This window comes from Lathyrus oleraceus, chromosome 7 (genome assembly GCF_024323335.1).
Source record: "Lathyrus oleraceus cultivar Zhongwan6 chromosome 7, CAAS_Psat_ZW6_1.0, whole genome shotgun sequence".
In the NCBI taxonomy this organism is placed as follows: Eukaryota; Viridiplantae; Streptophyta; class Magnoliopsida; order Fabales; family Fabaceae; genus Lathyrus; species Lathyrus oleraceus.
The window spans coordinates 533,840,852-533,858,869 of NC_066585.1; the positions used below are offsets into that span (position 1 = coordinate 533,840,852).

Sequence of the window (18,018 nt, forward strand, 5' to 3'; positions counted from 1 at the left end):
TAAATTAGGAAATAAAGAAGAACAAGAGATCAATCTAAAATATACATTACTTTAGCTTTGCATTTATGATCGATAGTGACTTACGTGTTTTAATAAATCTATTTAAGATCAAATATTTTAGTCTCACAGTGTTCCCTACGCCACAAATACATTTTTATAAAAATTAATATGATAATGTTAACTTGTGTTTAAGAAATTTAAAAATAAAAAATTTGTATTGAAAATAGAATAAAAGAAATTGATTATCAACTTTCAATAAGAATAATGCACAATTTTCAAAGATTTTTTTTTGTATATTTATCTCTTATCTTAGCAATTTTTATGTTGATTTTTAAAGTAAGATAATGTGTTAAATTTAAAATATTTATATTAGTTGAAGTGGCTTAAAATAGTATTTGTTGGATAGTTGATTTTAGGGTTTTGATATTAGCACCATATCTATTATATTTATTTGAGTTTTTTTAAGTAAGTCTCACTCAATTTTTTTATTATATTACACTTTCAATTTTTTTTGTAATAATTTAATTATATTTTTAAAATATTCATATAATTAATGTTTTAGAATTGGACGGTCATCAAGCCGATGAATGTATTGAGTATGATTCATTTATTAAATTATTGGGTCAATGATCGAATCACATGATTAAATTCTATTAAATCAGATAACTCGATTGAATAAATTAAATAGTTATTAAACCGGTCAAATTCAATGATCCATCTTTAAAAAACTATGACATTTATAAAATTTTATGATCGATAATGACTTGAACGTTTTTTAATAAAGATCTATTTAAGATCAAATATTTTAGTCTCATAAGTGTTCCATATGCCACAAATACATTTTAAAAAAAAAATTAACATGATAATGTTAACTTGTGTTTAAGAAATTTAAAAATAAAAAATCTGTATTGAAAAAATAATAAAAAAAATTGATTATCAACTTTCAATAAAAATAATGCACAATTTTCGAAGATTTTGTTTTTTTCTTTTATATTTATCTCTTATCTTAGCAATTTTTATGTTGATTTTTAAAGTAAGATAATGTGTTAAATTTAAAATATTTATATTAGTTGAAGTGGCTTAAAATAGTATTTGTTGGATAGTTGATTTTAGGGTTTTGATATTAGCACCATACCTATTATATTTATTTGAGTTCTTTTAAGTAAGTCTCACTCAATTTTTTTATTATATTACACTTTCAATTTTTTTGTAATAATTTAATTATATTTTTAAAATATTCATATAATTAATGTTTTAAAATTGGACGATCATCAAACCGATGAGTGTATTGAGTATGATTCATTTATTAAACTATTGGGTCAATGATCGAATCACATGATTAAATTTTATTAAATCAGATAACTCGATTGAATAAATTAAATAGTTATTAAACCGGTCAAACTCAATGATCCATCTTTAAAAAACTATGACATTTATAAAATTTTAAAATATTATAATTTCACAAGTTAAATCTCTAAATTCAAATTTTAAATATAGTCATCATACCGAACAAAATAGTATAAAATACAAATCTAAATTTTTTTTGAACAAAGTCTAACTGTAACATAAATAGAATAACAAAATAATTGGCAGTGTTTAATTTCATGAGGGAAAATTATTTCAAGTAAGTTTTGAACAAAGTCTATTTGTATTTGTATTTAATTTTTTAAATTATCAAAACAACGTTGTTTTGTCTGGAAAAAAAAGCAAACATTTAACCCACCAATTTTTTAATATATATTAAAAAATCACAATACATGATATAAATAATTTATTAAAAAATACATTAAAAAACTTAAATGTTAAAATATATAAAAATACATTAAAAAACTTAAATGTTAAAATATATTACCCGCACAAAATACAAGAAAAAGATATATTTAAAATATTTTTCAATTGTTGTTATTCTCTTGCCCATAATGTTGTCATATATGTTATATCAAGTCTTGTTGAAGGTGTCGATGAATTTGTTTATCACAAATTGATTATGTGCTAGAGTACATCTAAGTGACAAGATCGTGTTGGGTTACATATGATCGCAAATTGGAATCGAAGAACTTCAAATATTCGTTCAATATCCTTTATTGTCCCTTTTTGATATAGGGCAAACAATTTTCTCTTATCCCCTTGTGGCATCGAGATACTTTTCACAAACGTGGCCCATTTAGGATAAATTTCATTTGATAGATAATTACTCTTATTGTATTCAGTATGATTGATTGTATAATGAACATCAAGAGTTCTCCCTTGCAGAACATCATTGAAGATATTAGATTTGTTCAACAAATTAATATCGTTGTTTGAACCCGCTACTCCAAAGAATGCATGTCAAATCTATAAGTCGTGTGGAGCCACTGCTTCAAGCATAACCGTTAATTTCTCATGATCGCCTCAAATGTATTGTCCTTTCAATGCAACAAGACAATATTTCCATTTCAAATGCATATAATCATGTTTTCTAACATACTTGGAAATCTTTGGGCCTCCTCTATAAGCATTAAGCATTCAATGTCTTCAGTTTTTTGCCTTCATAAATGTTATGCCCCAAAGATGCCAATCACACCCCTTATAAACTCATCAATATATTTTAGTGTCGTGGTTTCACCAATTCTCAGATAGTCATCCATACTATTAGAATATGTTCCATATGCCAATATACATATAACAATAATGTATTTTTGTTGCGGTGAAATACTTGATCTACCAGTTGCATCAACCTTCATTAAAAATACCCATCATGTTGACACAGTTTCAACAATATGAAGGAACACATGTTTATGCATTCAGAACCTTTGATGGAACTGCTCATTCATGTATACTGGAGTTTTAAAATAATAATCATTGAATAATCGATCATGTCTCTCTTCACGATTGCTCTCTATTTCCTTCTTTTACGTCTAGTACTTTTAGAGCTATATGTTTATTCTTCCATAAACAATCTCACAAGTTCTTCATCTATATCATGATTCATATAATCCATGAACATTTTTGCAATGTGGGAAGGATTAGAAGGATCAATGTGAAAAGAAGTTTGATATTGAGTAAAAGATGATAACATACTATAGAATGGAAAGTAGTTGGAAAGAACTATGAAATTTATTGTGCATGTTAATACTATTTATAGGACTAGTTTGTAACAACAAGTTTGAATAACTACTAATTTGACTTTGAATAACGACTAATTTGAATAACAATTAGTTATAAGAATACATAATTAAATTTTAAGAATACATAATCACACTAAAAAATCCAAAATACATAATCATATCCTTTAAGTCCATATTTTTCTCTAATCATGTCACACAAGAATTCATGAACTCGTAGTTGTCTTCTATTCATATTTGATGTATCTTTTGTGAGTATATACAAATCATTGATCTTCAGACTTCAATTTTCCCTCAATATTCTCTGCCTTCTTAATCTTTGCATCGACCTTTTTTTTCCATCTCAACTTTTTCATCCTCAATACATACATAGCCTCGTGCAAACACTAACATCAAATCAATTTTTTTAAAGTAATCTTTCAAATGATCATATTTGATATTGGGAGTAGTAGACATTTCCACAAGCTTTTTTGCAGATCCCCGTGCAAACACTAACATCAAATCAATTTTTTTTAAAGTAATATTTCAAATAATCATATTTGGTGTTGGGAGTAGTAGACATTTCCACAAACCTTTCTTTCTCCTCCCTTTTGACTTCCTTTTGAATGATTTAAGGACATGACAAAGTGGGTGATGCTGGATTGTATTCGCAACTTGTTGGTGTCAACGGATTAGAAGATGAAGAATATGCTCCTGAAACTGAATTCTTTGTTATTTTTGTAGAAGCTTTCGATGAACTTGCGAGTCATTTAGGTTCATCTTTCAATAGTCTCCATGCAACCTCAAATGTAAAATTTTAACCTTCATCTTGGAAATAGATTTTATATGTAGTTTACATGATATTGCTCATGGAGCTCCCGCTTTGTTGTGCAGACACAACATGTTTGTAGCATCCAACAAATTTTTAAACAAATGAGTTAATTTTGTGTCATCGATTTTAACTCTTTGTAATTGATCTCACAATGTTTGTTGTAATCTTTGTCAATTTTCTTCCAAAAACTATCTCCTTTTTGTTCAATCATAATAATTGAATCCTTTGAAATGCTGAGACATGATCGCATGCAAACTTCATCCTCTTTTTGTTGGAATATTTATTTAGAAGTATTCACAACCGGTACATATGCAACTTCTTCACCAAGGTTAATAGTTTCTAATCTACTTTGAATGCAAAATTACGGTGTCTCATGTTCTTGATCATTTGATTGCACATCTATACTACCTATTCGAGCCTTATGAGGAATAATGGAGTTAGTTGATAGAGATGTAAATTATTGTTATTCATATGGATAAGGTGACGTATGATATGAGTAATTTTTAAAGTGTGAGTTGTTTTGTGGATTTGAGATAAAATGAGAGTTTTAAATTTTTTGTTATGGCATAGATTTGAGATAAGAGGTGCATTTCCAAAGTATGGGTAGCTTTGTTGATTTGGGATAAAATGATGACTACCACCATTTTGCATAAAATTGTTGATTGAGATCCATTGACAAATGAATGTGTTGAAGAAGAAAAATAAAAATAAGATAAAATAAATAATTCAAAATTAGCCTGAGGGATTTAACTTTTTAAATCTCGCTCGAGGGAGTTTCCTTTTCCAATCTCGTCTAAGAGACTCAACTTTTTAAGTCTCGCTCGAGGGACTCTCTTTTTCAAGTCTCGTTTTAGGGACTCAACTTTTAAGGTCTCACCCGAGAGACTCACCTTTTGAAGTCTCGCTTAAGAGACTTAACCTTTTAAGTCTCGTATGAGGAAGTCGCCTAAGGGACTCAACTTTGTAAGTCTTGCACGAAGGAATCTTATTTTCAAGTATCGCCTAAGGGACTCAACTTTTTAGTCTCTCCTTTTCAAGTCTCGTCGGAGGGACTGGACTTTTTAAGTCTCACTGAGGAACTAACATTTTAAAGTCTCGACGAAGGACTCACATTTTCAAGTCTTGCTAGAGGGACTCGATTTCCTAAACCTCGCTTGAAAAAGGAGTATCGTCTACCTTGTTTAAACACTTTGTCCTCCTTAAGCCTTATGCATGAAGAAATGTGGATTATGATAATTCTGACTAGACCCTGTAAGATTACAAATCATAACTCAATTAGCCCAAGAACTTCTTAAAGGGGAAAAATGACGAATCAGGCATACACTATATGGTGGGTCATGCGTCGTATGACCCGACCCATTTTGCTTAAAGTATGAGGTTTCTGACCCAAATATGTGCTATTAAAGTGGCAACTACACTAATATGTATAAGACCACCGTCTTTGAAAGCGTTAGTATTTACCACTTTTCTAAGGAATAAACAGTTCTTTCTATCTTGGGGAAGAAACTATTCTTCATAGTTTTGGGAAAGAACAATTCTTTCTATTCCCGCGCCTTAGCAAAGTAATTGAATTGAATTGGTTCTTTGTCCAGCCGTGACTATAAATATCCCAACTCTTAGGGTTGGAGGTGAAAAATTCAATATTTTTAAAATATTCAAATATCAACAACAAAGACTTTTGCCAATATATTAGTAACACAATCTATTCTATTGAATATTTTGCAACTACGAGAAGTAAAAATAAAAAGGTTAAATATATTTGTAGTCCTGCTAAATATTTCAAATCTCATTTTTTATCCCTCAAAATATTTATTTTAAAAAATAGTTCTTATAAAAATTTTCATTCACACTTTTCGTTTCTAATTCAAAAACCGTCGCTAAAATTGTTGATAATTCAATCGTAGGTAATAAAATCGACGCTAAGTTACGGAAGAGAAAAAAAAATATGGATACAAAATTTTAAAACAACCTTCTTTAGAAAAAAATATTTTAAGAAATTTAAAACAGAGATTAAAATATTTAATTTCAAAATAAAATCGTTTTTTACTTAATTAGTAACATGAAATCCCGAGCAGATTATTAAGACATAGTTCTCAATGTAATAAAGTATATATAATATATAAGGACTAAACCACAGCCACAAATATCTAATATATAATGACTAAACCACAGCCACAAATTGTATCCAATCAATCACTTTCATCCAAGGACACAAATTTGTCCACATTAAAATCCATGTCATCCACACCAGATAAGCAAGAGGATAAGCCATACCCAATCTTCACCGTCAAATGGATACTCTCCCAAATCCAACGCCCCAAATCCCTCAACCAAAGATTATCCATAATCATCATCATCACCACCCACATCAAATACAACACTATCACTCATCCTCATTTCAAAAACTCACAACAAACTCTCCATTTTCTATTCACACCCCCTAGCTCACATTAGCACAAACCAAATGGCAACCGCAACAGCAACCGCCGCTGCCACTTCATCCTTCATCGGAACTCGTCTCCGTGAAGTTCAATCCAATTCCGGCCGAGTACAAGCCAGATTCGGATTTGCATTCGGAAAGAAGAAAGCCGCACCAAAGAAACCATCACGCTCGGCTCCAACCACCGATCGCCCGTTATGGTTTCCCGGAGCAAAGTCACCGGAGTATCTAGACGGAAGTTTGGTCGGCGATTACGGTTTCGATCCATTTGGTTTGGGGAAACCAGCTGAGTATTTGCAATTTGACCTTGATTCTCTTGATCAGAATCTGGCGAAGAATCTCGCCGGAGATGTGATCGGAACTAGGACGGAGTTTGAGGATGTTAAATCGACGCCGTTTCAACCTTACACCGAAGTTTTCGGACTTCAGAGGTTTAGAGAATGTGAATTGATTCACGGTAGATGGGCCATGCTTGCTACTCTTGGTGCTCTTACGGTTGAATGGCTCACCGGTGTTACATGGCAAGACGCCGGAAAGGTTTGTTTGCTTATGAAATGTTAAATATTTGTCTAGTGTTAATTACTGCTAATTTTGATTAATTATCACGTTAATTACTGCTAATGTTGATTAGTTATCACTTATCTTAGTGTTAGTCACTGTGTTGTTTAGTGTTTATCAACGCCATTGTTGGATGCATGCATGCATTTAGATTCTATTCTTGAGTTTGTTGGTTTATTATTTTTATATTCTTTAATGTAGTATTATTTATACAGATTCATTTCAGCATATTTTTCTAGAAATTACCAAAATTGTGTTATATTGTACTAAAATTAGATTTCTAACATTTAAATAAAATAGAAGTTTTCTAGAAAATTTAATATTTTGTATAGAGTTCTATGAAACAAACACATGATATATAATACTATATTAAACCTTATATGGTAATTGAATCTCCGATATATTAAACCCTAAACCCTAAAACACTTAATGAGATGGTAAGAGATTTTTTCAGTCGTAACGAGAGGTTTTGGGCTCGAACTAGCCCTAGGTACACTCTAGTGTTTGTGTATTCAATAAATATTGATTTTACCATCGAATTCTAGCCCTAGTAAACCCTAGCTATTGAGTTCGGTTTCTACTTACAAAAATAAATTATGAATTTTTTGTTTACATTTTCAGGTGGAGCTAGTTGAAGGATCAACGTATCTTGGACAACCACTACCATTCTCAATCACAACATTGATTTGGATAGAAGTTCTTGTTATTGGATACATTGAATTCCAGAGGAATGCAGAGCTTGACTCAGAAAAGAGACTATACCCAGGTGGAAAATTCTTTGACCCACTTGGTTTAGCAGCAGACCCAGAGAAGAAAGCAACACTTCAATTGGCTGAAATCAAACATGCTCGTCTTGCTATGGTTGCTTTCCTTGGTTTTGCTGTTCAAGCTGCTGCTACTGGTAAAGGACCTCTTAACAATTGGGCTACACATTTGAGTGATCCTCTTCACACTACCATCATTGATACCTTTTCTTCCTCTTAGTTCTTGTAACTTATGTATCGTTCTCTATATGAATATATAAATGTCTTTTGGCATTCGTTGTAAACATTGTGCTTAGTTTGATTTTAGTGTGGATTGGAGCAGTTAATTAAGCATGGTTTTTTCTGCTTGATGAGAAAGTGTTAATTCTCCTAAATGTTCATTAAGCATGAAATTTGAGGGCAAAAGAGAATAATACTTCCTTTGTTCACTATTATAAACAAATGTTTTATTGAATATTTAGTTTATTTGGTTTATATAAAAACCAAATACACAAGATATTCAATATACTAGAAATAGAATTAGAATGTTTGCTTAATATAATGATTAGAGGGAGTAATTTTTAATCTTTGAAACTTTATTGTTTTTAATAAGGTTTGTAATGGGACCGCAACTTAATACTTATTAGGTTTGAACCAATTACCAATTGTAATGGCTTTAAAGGTAGTAGATCCTCAATACATCACGTGTGAAAAATATAAGTGGTGGTAAGGAATAAGTTATTGGTTAATCTCTCTCTATTGTTGTCATGCATAATTGAGTGTCTCATATATGTTGGCTATACAATTTATAATTGTGGATGAAGAATGCTTATAGTGGTTCTATCTAGTTGCACGATAAATATGTTAGGATATAGATTGTTGGATAACTAGAGTAGTTAGGAGTTAGTTAAATAGAATTTAGTTAATAAGTTTACTGTAAGTTATTAACTTGGTTATTCTTAGAATGTCTCTAAATAACCCTCAATTAGAAGTTGTACGTGTGAAGTACAATAAAAAGGAGAGACGTGTATGTCAGATTTTTCTAAATTAGTGAATATCTATTCCAAACCCTGGCAAGAAATTTATATCGGAGGTTTCATGGGCCGAATAGAAGGGAGAAAGAAACAATTTTTCCTATGAATTCGTGGGAGTAGAGGAGATCAAAATTTCCTCCATTATACGAGAACGATTTCTTCCATTCATGTAATGTTTTGACTCTTTCTTGAGAACACAATGCATGCCACATATTAGAGAAGTAGATCGATTAATAAACATGGGTATGGGTCGAACGACCCAGGGTGACAGCCACCCGATTCTTTCTTGGCCTTTTGGGCTGTTTCTTTCCGGACCCATCGAGTTGCTTCTTTCTAGGGCCAATAAAATTATTCCAGTCCACATTCTCCTCAAACACGAGGCCTGAGAAAGGTGAGGTGATTAACTTAAATGAGCAGCACTCTTAATGAAGTCTATAGTAACAAATCTTTCAAAAATTGCTTAGGAAGAGTCCCTCAAGTGTTTCTTAAGGCGAGTTCTTCAAGCGTTTCTTGAGGCAAAGTCCTCAAGCAATGTTTGGGGAGGCACACACAACATTTATGCTCAGACATGCTAACTTTATTTTTGGGAATATGCAATTATTATGAGTCGTTGATCATATGCACGCGTGAGTTTGTCGTAAATGTCTCGACTAACCAACGGTGGCGCACACCTATGCCCGAGCAATGTAGCCTACGAAGCCTTGATAACTGAGTTTTATAGAGAGGAATTTTGAACCTTTTCATATTCATACTTGTTTTTCCATACTTCTTAAACGTGAGTCTCTCCTCTAGCTTCTCAAAGTTTCTCCCCGCCTTTCAAACTTTGTCATCCCAAGGCACACGTATTAAGTTTTTCCTTTTTTTGGTTTCTTTTTCCAAAAGGGCATTATTAGGGATCTAAATAAAGGGGTAATGTAGTTGAACCATATACTACTTCAAAGCGTATAAAGATGCAAGGTTATTGTATGAGGAATACTAGGAGACCTGACAACACGACTGGTCATAAACTTTTCGAAATATATTAAATGTTAGAATAAATATGATTAGACACCTTAAGCAGAAAAATGTTAGATTAATTAGAATAAAAGGGGGAAAAATACTTTGTGCAGTTGTTCGGCCCACATACCTTTAGTGTCGTCCAACGTTTTCTTCATCCCACATAAGATTACCTTGTTGGTTGATTTTGTATGTCCATTCGTCTCTAGGTGGACGGATGAAATGAACTTTGTCCGAATTCCCACTTGATTAGAAAACTCCACCACTGTTAAGTCGATGAACTGAATTCTGTTATTTGAGACAATACTCCTCGATAAGACAAACCTACAAATGAGGTGTTTATAGTAGAAGCGTCACACTCTTATTACTGTGATTTTAGGTATATCTTCAACCTTTATCCACTTGGTGAAGTAGTTAACTCCCATGATCAAGAACGTCAAATAACCTGACGCTAAAGGGAAGGGACCTAAGATGTCCACTCCCCACTAGTAAAAGGGCCAGAGAGACGTTACAAAATGGAAAACTTGGGTTAGCGCATAGAGAAGGTTAGAATGTCTTTGGAATTTATCTCATTTTTGATGAACTTTACAATGTCCTTTATTAGGCTTAGCCAATAGTAACATGTCCTTAATAGTTTGTGAGCGAGTGCTCACCAACCAATGTGACTTTTGCATACCCCTTCATGAACCCTAATGATAACCATGATGGTCTCCTCATCCTTGCCCAAATATCTCAGCATATATGAAGGCCTTTTCCATCTTGTACATCTTTTCTCCTATCATAGTATACTTCATAACTAAAATTTTGATCTTCTTCGCTTAGACCTCGTCTATAGAAAGTTATTTTGTTGTCAAGTAGTACACTATAAGGGCCATCCAACTTTTAGCGTTGGTAAGGTTTATGGTGTTGACTTCCTATTTCTCTGTACTGATGCATATAAGGTTCTATATCACTATTTTTTTATGACTTGGCTTCTTGGTGTTGGTGAGGTTTGATAATGGATCCACACTGATATGGGGGCTTCATATTCAAATTTTATTATTGAACCTGAACTTGAACCTCAAGGATTTCTCTATAGGGATGTTGCATGACCTTCCAATACTATCCCAATGCCACTACCCTTAAGGTATGAGGCACAATTTATTGATAAGGTTCAGATGTGTAGAACTTCCTCGCCTACTATGGACCTCAAATTTACTAGGAAGTTCTACATAACATGGGATGTGATGACGGTCGCCTCTTGGTATGTGGTTAATATCATATTCTGACAACTCTACTGACCAAGATAACATCATGTCCGCCTGATTGGACCTTTTCAGAATTTGAAGGATTTGATAATTTGTCTTTACCATCACACGGTGTCCCTAGAAGCATGACCTTGATTTCACCGATGTTATCATGAACACAAATGTTGTCTCTTTATATTTTGGTATTGGACCAATACGAAGCTCATCGCCATGTCTTTTTCTGAAAAATACAACTATTATGACACAATACCTCTATTAGTGTTAGTACTAGAGGGGTTGCAAAAAAAAAACTTTGCAAATTTCTCATCCCACTCGTTTGTCCGCTCAGACTTCTCCTTCTCTTTCAGAGTAACAAAAAGTGAAAGGCTTCATCGAGTTCGCAGGAAAGAAACCTGGATAAGACAACCAATCTCCCCGTTAGCCGCTGGATCCCTTCATTGAGATGAGGTTTCTCATATCAATGATTGTCTACATTTTTTTAGGGTTCAACTCTATTCCCTTTCTGGTCAACATGAATCCCAAAAACCTATCCGCCTGAACCCCAAATTGCATTTGAAGGGGTTCATATGCCTGTTATAACTCCTTCCCGACTTCAGGAATTCATCTAGGTCACTATAGTGATTTCCTTCACCCGGGGTCTTTGCAACCATGTCATCAATGTACACTTCTAGGATGCAACCTATATGATTGGAGAATACAACATCCATCAATCTTGGATAGGTGGTGTATACATTCTTCATTCAGAAAGGCATAACATTGTAGCAGTAATTTCAATTGTTTGACATAATGGTTGTCTTGAGCGCATCCATGATGTCCATCTTTATCTGGTTATAACTACAATAGGCGTCCATGTCACTCAGAGTTTTGTACCTTGAAGACATGTCTATCAATCTCTTGATGTTTGGTAATGGATAAGGATCCTTATGGAATTCCAAGTTTAGATCGGTGAAATCTACACACATTCGCCATTTGTGGGATGGTTTCTGAACTAACACCATATTTTCTAACCAGATCGGATACTTGCTTTTTGTAATGAAACCTTCTTCCTTCAATTTTCCTAATTCTTTGTCTATGGTCATCTGTTTCTCCCCGTCAACCTTGCACTTTTTTTTCCTTACTGGTTTTACTATGGGACTGATGATGAGGCACTACCATAACTAGAAACACCGACAACGATAAACAGAAAACCTTCAGGGTTTTCAACTTATGAAAGTGTCGGTGCCTTTTAGCACCGTAGCTACTTTTCATAGTATTTGGGCCTAGTCTTGAGGCGTGTTCTTCCTTGGGGCTTATGCCAGATCTCTTGCTAAGGTGGATATGATTCCTTGTTTGGCTTCCAATGGGTGGCCTATCAAGGAGAGAAGGATCCCTGGAAAAGGTCTAACAAAATTTCCTAATAAGGTGACAAGGATCCCTTATAAGGGTCTTGCGGTATTGCATAATAAGGTGACAAAGATCCCTGATAAAGGTGTATCATTATTTTCTAATAACACGACAATGATCTCTACTAAGGGTTACACAATATTTCCTAATAAGACGACAAGGATCTCTGATAAAGGTCCAACAATATTGCCTATTGAGGGCAGCAAGGATCCCTGATAAAGATCCACCACTGTTACATAATAAGGCGGCAAAAATACTTGATAAGGGTATATCAGTAATACCTAAGAAGAATACAAGGATCCCTGATAAAGTTCCAGCAATATTGCCTAATGAGGCATCAAAGATCCTTGATAAGGGTCCAAGGGAATTACCGAATAAGGCGACAAATATCCCTAATAAGGGTCCAACAATATTTCCTAATAAGGCGGCAAGGATCCCTGATAAAGGTACAAAAGTATTGCGTGATAAGATGGAAAGGATCAGTGATATGAATCCAACAATATTTCCTAATAAGGAGGAAAAGATCGTTGATACGGGTTCGTCAAACTATTCTCTTAGGGAAGTAATGATCTTGTAGTGTCTTGTAATCTGTTGCTTACGAGATGAACTTAGTTGGTTCATATCTTGAAAATCATGAGTTAGTTTTTACACATTTCACCTCTTTGTGAATGATTTATTATCTTTAACTTTGTGCATGACAACTCAATTATTTTTTATCGTTATTATTTCAGGCTCATCAAAGGACAAATAAGTGAAAGGCACATCATCAGTCCAAAGTCATAAGGTACTAGAGGCACAATGCACACACAACCTCTAGGTTTGTATTCGATCCATACCAAACATTATTATTCATTGTTGGATGACATCCAATGGTCCCCCCATACCACTAAGGAAAGAAAAGGGATATCTAATCGCTTCTCATATATAAGAGGCCTCATGCAATATTTGATGTATGTTCTAACTATAATTTACTTTCACGCCACTTTTCACCTTAGTAACTAACTTGGGCATTGAAGTGCTAACCTTGCAGGTAAGCCCCCTCTTCACCATATCAAATGCTTGCTCCATCACACCATGACTTTATTACACATTTCTAGTTCCACTATGGAACACTAGATTTGTATGTGAGAATTGAATTTTTATTCCTACGAAATCCATGATTAGATTTCTCTGATTTAAAAATCATGAACTATTGCAGCAAACTCACTTTAAGAAGATAACGATTGATTCAATTTTTAAAAATACAACAAATTTCCCATCCTTAATATCTTTCCATTTCTTCTATGTTGATTTAATAGATAACGATTCATCCTTTGAGAAAGAACCTGCAATGTGAAAGTCTCCAGGGTAAAATGAGAGGCGGAAAGGTGGTAGACATATATTATTGTTTTAAGATAAGGAGAAAATAGATGGAACTCATAATGTGATACTTCCACCAGGTAGTAATTGTAACACCCGAGGCCGGAGAGGACAAAGAGTGGTTACATGTTACACCCGAGGGCGAGGGAGTGGTTGTTGGTGTACGAGACATGATAGTGAGACACTCATAATAGCTTCTAGGGAAAAACCAAATTCACATCAGAATGAGAGGGATCCTGAGGCTTTGCAAGTATGAGACTACATGGTTGAAGGACGACTTATAAGGATTAATTGGTACTACCTATACCAATAAGATGCATCTTCTTTTCGGTAGTCCAGCATATAAGAACTCCATAGTTAAGCGTGCTTGGCTTGAAGTAGTATTTGGATGGGTGGCCTTCTGGGAAGTTTCCCGAAAAGCATATGAGTGAGGAAAAAGCATGCTGAAAAGACTCGTGTTGGTTTGCGGGGTCAGTTGATAATCATGAAAAGCCGTATGGGGCATTACAAATGGTATCAGAGTCATACCTCTCCCAGTACGATGTGGTTCAAGGACAAACCAAGCGGAAGATGGTGGGCATGTGACACCCGGGGCCGGAGAGGACAAAGAGTGGTTACATGTTACACCCGAGGGAGAGGGAGTGAGGAAAAAGCATGCTGAAAAGACCCGTGTTGGTTTGCGGGGTCAGTTGATAATCATGAAAAGCCGCATGAGGCATTACAAATGGTATCAAAGTCATACCTCTCCTAGTACGATGTGGTTCAGGGATGAACCAAGCGGAAGCTGGTGGGCATGTAACACCCGAGGTCGGAGAGGACAAAGAGTAGTTACATGTTACACCCGAGGGAGAGGGAGTGGTTGTCGGTGTACGAGGCATGACAATGAGATACTCTTAGTAGCTTCTAGGAAAAAATCGAATTCACATCAGAATGAGAGGGATCCTGAGGCTGTGCAAGTATGAGATTACATGGTTGAAGGAAGACTTATAAGGATTAGTTGGTACTACCTATACCAATAAGATGCATCTTCTTTTCGGTAGCCCATCAGATAAGAACTCCATAGTTAAGCGTGCTTGGCTTGGAGTAGTATTTGGATGGGTGACCTTCTGAGAAGTTTCCCGAAAAACATGTGAGTGAGGAAAAATCATGCTAAAAAGACCCGTGTTGGTTTGTGGGGCCAGTTGATAATCGTTAAAAGCAGTTTGGGATGTTATAGTGACCGCCACCATGGAGAATCATTTATTATCGAGAATCCTCATTGACGACGGGAGCTCATGTGATGTTCTATACTTTAGAATCTTCAATAGATTAAGGTTACATGATTGATATTTGAAGTCTTCTACGAAGAAAGTAGTCTATTACCATTCAATGAGTTATTCACCCTTCCATGTGGAATGATCGAACTGACAATTTCTTTTAGGAAAAAGGTACGTTTCCTCGTGATTCCATATGAAAGCGTCTACAAAGAAATATTTAGGATATCATTTCTCACAAAATTCGAAGCAGTGGCCTCCCCCGTCCATTTGAAGATGAAATATCATAATAACGCAGGTAAACCGATTTGTTTTTCGGATGATCTGCATGGGGACCAACTCAGTCACAAATCCATACTAAAGAACCCCCCCCCCCCCGCCGCGCGACGATTGAACTCATTTTAGAGAAGGAAAAGGAAGACCTATAAAATTGTTTGTTTGGTCGAACTTGACGTGCAAGAGTAAGAAACATCGCGATACAATGAACTCCGCTTAACAATAGAAGTCAAAATTAGAACCTCAAGGTCGATTCCAAATGGAAACATTAAGGACGTCCAACTTGATGATAATTTAGAACGGACAGCCCGCAAAGAAGTTAAGCTACTGACCATGGTAAAGAAATGGCTCATTGAATTCCTCAAAACTAATGCCGACCTCCCTGTAATTTCCCCATACGAGATGCCTTACATTGATCCTATAGTGGCTTGCCACTAGTTAAATATTAACCCATCTATCAGTTATGTGGTGCATCAAAGAAGGAGGCAATTTCTCGAGAAAGCCGAAGCAATCTAGAAGACGATTCATGGCCTATTTAAGGTATATTTCATATATGAAGTAAGGTACTGAATGGCTATCCAATGTCGTGTTGGTCAAGAAACCTTAAGAGAAATGGAGAATCTGTATCGATTACACCAATCTCGATCGAGTCTGCCTTAAAGATTCCTACCCGCTCTCGATCAATGACAAGTTGGTGGATAGTTCGACCGACTACAAGTTTTTATCATTCATGGGTGCATGCTTCAGTTACAAACAAATACTTATGTACAAGGAAGAAAGAGATAAGACAACATTAATGACTGGAGGAGCACATATTGATGCAAAGTCATGCCTTTCGGCTTGAAGAATACATAGCAACATATGAGAGAATGAAGAGATAAGCAAAAACATTAAAAGTCTACATGGACGACATGATCGTTTAGTCCAACATGAGGATATGCATAACGAATACCTAACCAGTGTGTTTTAGAGGATCCAACAGTATAATATGAGACTTAACTAGAAGAAGTGTATGTTCAGAGTCAGTGCCTTAAAATTCCCAAGATTCTACCTGAAAGAGAGAGGCATAGAGGAAACTAAGATAAGTGTGAGGTAGTTATCAAGATCAACAATGAAGAAAGAGGTGACGAAACTAAAGGGGTTTCTAACTGCATTTAACAACATTATATCAAGGCATGACTCAAACGCATTGCTATTTGATAAGTTATTAAAGAAATAAACCCACTTCGAGTGAACCACAAAGTACAAATAAGCTTTCACAACTTTAAAAGCTAACTTGTTAACTTTTCTACTAAAATGACTCAAAATAGATGAATTTGTGCACACTATTTCTAAAGTGAATGAAAGGATCGATAGGAAACGCCTAGGAGTTCGGGTTCTAGCCAAGAAGATACTTATGACTTAATATTATTGGACATCCATGATCCAAGACGCCAAGGAGTACATGAAGAAATTTAAGCAATTCCAGAAGCACAAAGATATCCACAACGCTCCCCCATCCAGACTACATGTATTGACATCACCATGGTCTTTTTCACAATGGGGCATGGACATCCCTGGTCCCTTCCCTATGGCTCTAGGACAATAAAATTCTTGATTCTAGCAGTTGATTATTTTACAAAGTGGGTTGACGCAGAATCCTTAGCCAAGATTGCACGCAACCACCATACTAAAATTCTTTAAAAGAAATGTTTTGGTCTATCATAACAGATAATGGGATGCAATTTAAAGATAAGAATTTGAAGAAGTTACTGTAGGATCTAAAATTCAAGAAACACTTTACGTCACTTGAGAATCCCCAGACGAACATGAAATGAGAAACAATGAACGAGGTTTTGCTAAAGGGATTGAAGAGAAGTCTCGAAGAAATAAAGGGAAGTTGGGAAGAGGAATTTCCACATGTCCTTTGGGCCTATAGAACCACACCTGATTCAACAACCAGTGAGACACCATTCCGACTCATTTATGAGACTAAAGATGTCATCTTGGTCGAGATAGAGGAACTGAGTTGGAGGACGATACACCCATTGTCAACTCAGACTTCTTAGTTGGGGTTCCCGCTAGAGCCTAACCTTTGTAGTGGTTCCTTTTGGTGGTGTTGCCGGTATAAGTTAGGGGCCTGTGTCAGTGCCTGCTCTACAAGTGGGATATCCCCCTCTCCCTGGAATGTCCTCTCTATTGTCTCTGTCAAGATTGAATTGAAATTCAAACGAGGAGACATTCTTTTCCATCTAAGCTTTATTTCTCTTTAATATATCACGAATCAACTCCATGTCAGGAAAAACACAAAGAGAAAAATGAAGACAAACTAAAAGATAGTTCCATCCTCTCGCGAAAAAGATCATTTCTCTCTTGGACACTTGCTTCTACAAAGGATCGGGTATCAATGTATCACCTTTCTGGAATAATGTAGAAAACGGAATGAGCTTCTCGAGTACGGGGAGTAATCAAGAAGTAATGATCTTTAAATTTTCTCCAACTTTTAAGATAAACGTTAAACAATTAGACCAAGAAAATGCAGTGATAATTAGACCAAGAAAATGCAGTGATAATTTTATACTATTGAAATTATAACCATTAAACAATTAGACCAAGAAAATGCAGTGATAATTTTATTCATTTATCATCCAAGTTCCAATGTTAGCGCGGAGATGTGATGTTAATTACGTTACGACTCCCATTGCTGTACGCTGTTTACTTCACAACAAATCACAACTCCTCCTGTCTTTTTAACTGTCCAAAGCACTTTTTTGATAACTATGCAACTTTCATTATCAAAATAAGCACTTTTTGATACTAAAGAGTAAACTCAAA

At 34.9% G+C, this 18,018-nt stretch overlaps 1 protein-coding gene across 1 annotated transcript; it reads left to right on the top strand.

Annotated features, from left to right (window-relative positions):
* The first annotated feature begins 6,203 nt into the window (after window positions 1–6,203).
* LOC127105163 (chlorophyll a-b binding protein CP29.2, chloroplastic) lies at window positions 6,204–8,027 on the top strand. The gene is made up of 2 exons (XM_051042320.1): window positions 6,204–6,892; window positions 7,535–8,027. The coding sequence occupies exons 1-2, from the start codon at window positions 6,380–6,382 to the stop codon at window positions 7,895–7,897; spliced, it is 876 nt and encodes a 291-aa protein (XP_050898277.1). The 5' UTR covers window positions 6,204–6,379; the 3' UTR covers window positions 7,898–8,027.
* The last annotated feature ends 9,991 nt before the right edge of the window (window positions 8,028–18,018 follow it).